Source organism: Mesoplodon bidens (assembly GCF_964165515.1).
Source record: "Mesoplodon bidens genome assembly, chromosome: 1".
Lineage (NCBI taxonomy): Eukaryota > Metazoa > Chordata > Mammalia > Artiodactyla > Ziphiidae > Mesoplodon > Mesoplodon bidens.
The window spans coordinates 124,499,563-124,506,282 of NC_138176.1; the positions used below are offsets into that span (position 1 = coordinate 124,499,563).

A 6,720-nucleotide genomic window follows, 5' to 3' on the forward strand; every position below is an offset into this window, starting at 1 on the left:
GTATTGGCATTATTACAACTTTTAGCTTGCAAAGTGAAGTGTTGATTTGGGAGAACTGACTTTGTATATAGTATCTATTGAATGTCTTTTACATGGACCTAGTATATTTACTATTTGTGTTTTCAGAGTTTATGCCAATTTATGGCATAGGCAGACATGATCCTCAAAAATTTATTTTGATTTTTAAAAAATTGCTAAAGTATCTTAATTATTAGTAGCTTTGTATTTTTTTTTAATTTTGTTGTACACCTTTTCATTAGTTCTCCTTATATTTTTTTTCTTTTAATTTACAACAAGTCATGGTACTTAAGGCATGTCTCTTAGCAAATACCTACCCCAAATTCTGAATGATTAGGACAACATCTTATGGTTCCTTTAGGCTATTGGTCTTGGCCTAGTGAAAAAATGATATGCATAAGAAGCTCTTATTAAATCAAAATTAAATTATATTCTGATTAATTGATTATCTGTAAGCAATTATTATTAACCTATTCAAGGTTAAGACCATATATTCTACTATATCTTAACTGTCATTATTTCCATGACTAAGTCCTATAAATTAAGCACTAACTTTATACTTTCTATTAGACATCAATTTCTTACATAAAATGAATCTTTCATTACTCTACCTTCTTTTCCATGAGTTCTGGGGTAATAGTTGTGTCCATAGCAGAAGTAAAAAAATTTGTTGTGCTGGGTTTTTGTGAAGTTGAAGGAATGAAAATTCCTGTATTGGCGTGCTTAAAATTTATCATTTCTTTTTGTAAATATGGTGACACTCCTCCTGCTGGCTATAAGGGTGACAAAAAAAGTGGTTACAGGTTCAAGGACAAGGTCAAAATTGGGAAGAATATAAAGCAATAAGATTGAGATGCAAAGCAAGGATTTTATTTGAGAAGTAAATACCTTTATTAATTTTCTAGATTATAATCTATCCTTTAGAAAGACTATGAATATATGCCAGCAAACATGGATGTGTCTTAATACCTGACTTTAAATGAGTGTACCTAAGGAGAGTATCTGGCATATAGTAATCCTCAATAAATATTTGATGAACTGAGTGAATTGAATCTTGCTTGGAAAAAGATTACAGGGGGAAGGAGTAATAATTGTGTGGAATAATAACATTTTCATTAAAATGAACAGTACTGCAGGGACCTGTAAGTTGTCAGTTGCTGATTTACAGTAGCTAGCAAAGTGTGGTAAGGAAACTTACCATCACAGCAATTTCAGGAGCTGTGCCTAGGAAGGGATCAAAGGCTGGTTGCTGCTGTCCTCTCGGCATAACCTGAAAAACTGTAAAGCTTAAAAAAGTCTAAATTATTAATTGATAAAATATATTGTTTTGCACCCAAGGCAGTTAAACCCTTCCCAACTTCTTCAATTAGCTTCTTAAAAACAAACAAAATAATTTAGATTTGAGAAAGAGAAAAGCAACTCCTGACTCTGAGAAAATGGACTGACACAATAGCTCTGCTGCAGTGTTTTCAGGAGCTGTCCTGACATTCTATTCTGGACCTTCATGTTGTCCTATTGTACATTAACAATCCTACAGAACACCAACATCAGACAAGGTCGCCTCTGAACATGATGAAGTACAATAAAAACAACACCACTTTGTAGTCTTGTCCAAAGCAAGGTCCCTGTGCAAGGCATGAAATACCAGGCATCCTTAGGTCCTGGCTAATCTGAATAATTCCTGTTTCTTTACCAGTCACAGCCTTTGCCTCTCTCCATTGTTCTTACCTTCTAGGTAAGAATTGGAAAGTTACCCAATCACAGAACTACCCCCCACTACTTGAGAACACCCAATCCAAGGTGAACCATCACTCCTTTAACACTTCCCAAAATCACCTGGCACAAGACCAGACCCTGTAAGAAGTCATTCTAATACCTTCCTGTTAAGACACCCCACAGTTCTCCATGGTGTGTATTCTCCCTTGTTACAATGAGTGGATAAATCCAATTTTGTCCAACTAGGGGTGTGTTCCTGGTGGTTTTTGGCTAAAGGGCATTGATAGATTTAATAGTTGTGAAGCAAGTAGTTTCAAAATTTTTTTTTTTTTTTTTTTTTTTTTAGTGAAAGGTATACATTTACTTACAGGTTCTGCTTTTTGTGGAATATATCCAAATTCAGTATAGAATGGCATCTGTCAGAATTTAGAAAAATGCATTAGGTTTGCTCTGATGATTTGTGTCATAATGTGGTGATAAATGATTACTGAAATATATATATATATGTATATATATATCTTATACCATAGTAAAGACTTTTTTGAAAGTGTATATGTTCTAGGTGGTAAAAATTATTGTTAAATTACCAAGCATCCTTTTACCACCATATGATTTCTAGGTTAAAACTCTCCCTTTCTCTTTAAATTAATATGACTTCGTTGGAAGTACTACTACCAGTCATTTAAAGCATAATTTTCAGTTTTCTCTAATTGGTTAGGCAAGATTTAAGTGATGATAAATTTAAAAAACAAACTAATTTCCATTCTAATTAAAATCTAGTTATGTATGAGACACCTAAATTTATATTAGAATTCTACCAATTTATTGCAGGTCCACAAAACTCAAAATAATGTTACCTAATTTTACCTCAAGATCTGGTGATCATAAGTGCTTTTTATCATGGTAGCTGTTTAAAAAAATAATAGCCACATGTATATGAGAAAAGGGATGCTGGTAGATCTTTAAAAGTTAGAAAACTTCATTTTCCAATATGATTCAGATTTTGGCCTCTGATTTGACTGAAGTCCATTCACTGACTTTATTCTTTCAAAATTCAGCCTTGGAGTATATTTCCAAATTAGTGACATGTTAAAAAAAGCACTATATCCTTTTATGACCACCAGTTCAAGCTGTTGAGTTCTTGCACTAAGTATAATTAGATATTCTCTTCTCTGAAAATTTACCTTATCTTCTTTATTCTCAGGTGGAACTAGTCAAACTAAAATCAAACACCTGTAGTATCTGCTCCTCAAACAGCAGCTGTCCGGTTTGCGGAGATGACTGTGCAACTGTTTGTTGAGGCTGTTCCCAGGGTAGGAGCATGTAAACTGGGTAGTACAGAAGCATCTATTTGTAAACAGAAAAGTACAGAAGAGCTTCCTTTAGTGCAAGACTTAAAACAAAATACTCTCTAATATCAATATTGTATTAAAGCTGATTTGTATTTAGCAATTTTATGAACAAAAGAACACATAAAGCAGTCCTTCCCAAACTTTAGAGTAAACTTGTATTGCAAGTGACACTGGACTTTGTTTCAATGTTGCTTGGTCAGACACATTAGGAAATAGTGAATTCAACTTATAACAGGCTTTTTACAATGGGCACCTTGGACTTTATATATAAATTACTTTGCAAATATCTAAGAAGACAGCCTGTGCAGCATTTTCCATATATATATATATATATATATATATGTATGTATGTATGTATATATATTTTGTGGTACGCGGACCTCTCACTGCTGTGGCCTCTCCTGTTGTGGAGCACAGGCTCCGGACACGCAGGCTCAGCGACCATGGCTCACGGGCCCAGCCGCTCCACAGCATGTAGGATCTTCCTGTACTGGGGCACGAACCCACGTCCCCTGCATCAGCAGGCGGACTCTCAACCACTGCGCCACCAGGGAAGCCCTCCATATATTTTTTTGAGACTGTATATTCTGCAGAACATGGTATTAGAAATTCTACCATAATGAATGAATTCTCAGGAATGTATTTCCTTTAATAATTGCCATTTTATTAAAACAGTCCATAAGTATTGTAGAATACTTCAAAAATCCAGAAATAGACAAGGAACAAATAAAATCACCTGCAATTTCACCACCCACATTATCATGTATTGGCTTGCACTTATGTCTGTATATGCATATGTGTTTATAGAAAATGAGGATCATTGTACATACATGGGGTTTTGTGTGCTATTTTCTTTCCTTGTGTAATTAAATGAGACCTATTGGATATAAGAGCTAAAAAAACGATAACTGTGGTTTGAGAAGAGGTATATTTTGTACAGTGGTTCTTCACCCTGGCTAACAATCAAAAACACTAATTGAACATTTTAACAGATAATCAGTTTTGATCTACTCATGGGGTTTTGATTCATTAGGTGTGGGGCAGGGTACAGGCATTTGTAATTTTCAAAATCATCACTAGAGATTTTAATGCAAAGCCAGGCTGTAGAGCCACTGGTTAGGTGGTTAAAGGAAGGGTGAAGAATTATATTCTAACTCAGCTATTTATTTTCATTAGGATTGGGAACTTAATCTCATAAAGACTTAGTTTCTTGATCCTTACAATGAAGTAATTCCACTTGTCAGGTATCTAACTCTCTAAATGCTGTGGCATAGAATGAGATAATGTCTAGAGGTAACTTTTGTTTTATAATAGAGGTGGACAAAATTACATAATTATGATTACACTAAAGCCAAGTGGTGTACTGTTTTACAAAACGGTCAATATTCTGCTGGTGAATAATATCATTTATCCATGTCCCTATTTCTTTGAGCCCAGGATATTATAAAATTAACTAGCCAAACATTAAGAGGGTTTTCTATATTATTTTAACGATTCTACTAGTTTGCATTCATTTTTTAAAGATTCTGTTATTTAATGGAAATCACCACCATTTGACTGTAATATTGGAGTTAAACTGAAAATATACAACAACCTGGAAATATTTTGAGCATAACTCAGAAAAACTCTCTCTGTATCATATGGTATTTTAATAGATTAATGCATCTTTCTCTGAACCAAAATTTAGGGTTGGGCAAAGTCAGCCCATGGTATTTCTCCAGAGTTTTTACCAAATGCCAGCATTCTAGGTGCAGAGAGGACATAACCTAAGGCTTAGTGAGCTCTTTAATTCCCAACACAGTAATGTTCTGGAAACTCAGGGGTCCTGAAGAGTCTCAGCTGATCTTTCTTTTGGAGCTCTTAAGTGAGCCTAATATTAACATACTGTTACCAGCCCAGCAGTGGTGGTATCTAGATCGTGATAGTACTGTACATGTTTGTAGCCCTGCTATAAGAATCAGAGCTATAAATATAGAAGAAGCATTCAATGGAGAGGGTATACAGCAATCTCTGTATAGGAGTGATGGCATTCCTTTCATTTACCTGTGCTTGCTCATGAGGCATTTTGAGGGAGAACACAGAGGGCATAACCTGCCAAAAAAAGAATTATAAAAAAGTTATACTTGACTTTTTAATTTAAAATTCCAGAGCTGTTTTCTTTAGACCTAGCCATATAAATGTATAATTTGTATTAGCAGACTTCTATGATGACAAAAGGTCATCTATTGTGTGTACCATCATTAATGCAAATTGCCCTTTTTTTAAAGATGATATTTCCCTAGTTATCCTTTCCAAGACATGTTTTAACACTTTTGATTTGTCCTAGACTGCTGACTTAAATAACATTTTTTTATGGCAGAAATCAGAAAGATAAGGAATTACTTCCAGTGATGGTAGAAACATATTATGAGAAAGAATTCTTGCTCAATAACTCCTGTCTTATTTCAAAGCTGGTTCATATTCTTTTTCACATTCCATGTGCATTATCTCTCTTCTGGGTAACAAGATGGAAGAGGCTCGACTTACGTTATTAGAGCCCTGTTGAGTCTGTGGTGGTGTTTGAGGCTGTAAGGAGTCCAGCCGTCCTGCCTGGGTTTCTTGGGCAAAACTGACCTGTCCTGGGAAGGGTATCTGATTTGGGACCAGTCCAGCAAACCGGTCGAGAGTTGATAAAGAGAATCGGGAGAGTCCTGGAATTTGAGCCTGCTGCTGCTGTTGTAGAATCTCAGGGAAAGGAGGAATCCATGAATTAAATGGACCCTGGGAAGACACAAAAGAAAGGAAGCATTTCTCTTTCATTTCAAAAAGAATTTACAATCACTCCTGAGCAAAAAGGAGACAAAATGTAAACAATTTCTATATTTCCATTGCTCCATTATAAAAAAAGGGCAGATCCTGGCACATTGTGAGCCATGCAAGCAGCAGGAACAATGCTAAATCCCCAGTGTTCATAATGTGACATATGGGGCAGAATTAGGTAGATAAAGGCTACAGTTTTTGCAGTTGCCAGACTGGTTTCAAATCTCTCTCTTTTTTTTTTTTTACCACATAGCTGTGTATGATTTTGTGTAAAATGGTTAATTTAAATATCTCATAGTTATGAGACTTTGTGCCTGGCATATAACAAGTTCTCAATAAATAAGTGTTCACCCGATTATAGTTTTTAGTTTAGTCTTCAAACAAATGGTAGTTAGAATATATAGGACAAATTCATAATTTAAAAAATTAAGATTTTAGAAATAGAATCAGAAAACATTTTGTTCTCGTACCAAGTACCACAAGAAATGAGTGGCAGAAATGTATTCTTGAAATAATTATTGAGGTAGGGGTACCTGAAGCCATAGTGGCTGAAGCTGAGCATTATTAAGATTCAGAAGTAACTAGAGAAGGAAAGATAATATGAAAACAAGATTACTAAACATGCTAAAACTATTAAGAATGTTTACTACAAATATAGCACAAGTCAGAGCTAGCTGATCATAATTTCCTGTTAAAGGTGAGATGTTTTCTCACTAAGCTTAAAATAAATGACAGTGATTAGCGGTTAGGATTTAACTACCTCTCCCTTGCTGTATATGAGTTTGCACAACTTTAGCCCATTCCAGTGATCTAGTTAGTCATTTTATGCTCTTAA

At 34.9% G+C, this 6,720-nt stretch overlaps 1 protein-coding gene across 1 annotated transcript; it reads right to left on the bottom strand.

Annotated features, from left to right (window-relative positions):
* Nucleotides 1–364: 364 nt before the first annotated feature.
* ODAM (odontogenic, ameloblast associated) lies at nucleotides 365–5,941 on the bottom strand (the record flags this gene model as incomplete). Its single annotated transcript, XM_081223658.1, has 7 exons — nucleotides 5,613–5,941; nucleotides 5,130–5,177; nucleotides 2,968–3,081; nucleotides 2,103–2,150; nucleotides 1,217–1,288; nucleotides 630–791; nucleotides 365–394 (listed from the first exon to the last, which is right to left on the bottom strand). The coding sequence occupies exons 1-7, from the start codon at nucleotides 5,883–5,885 to the stop codon at nucleotides 365–367; spliced, it is 747 nt and encodes a 248-aa protein (XP_081079784.1). The 5' UTR covers nucleotides 5,886–5,941.
* Nucleotides 5,942–6,720: the final 779 nt, after the last annotated feature.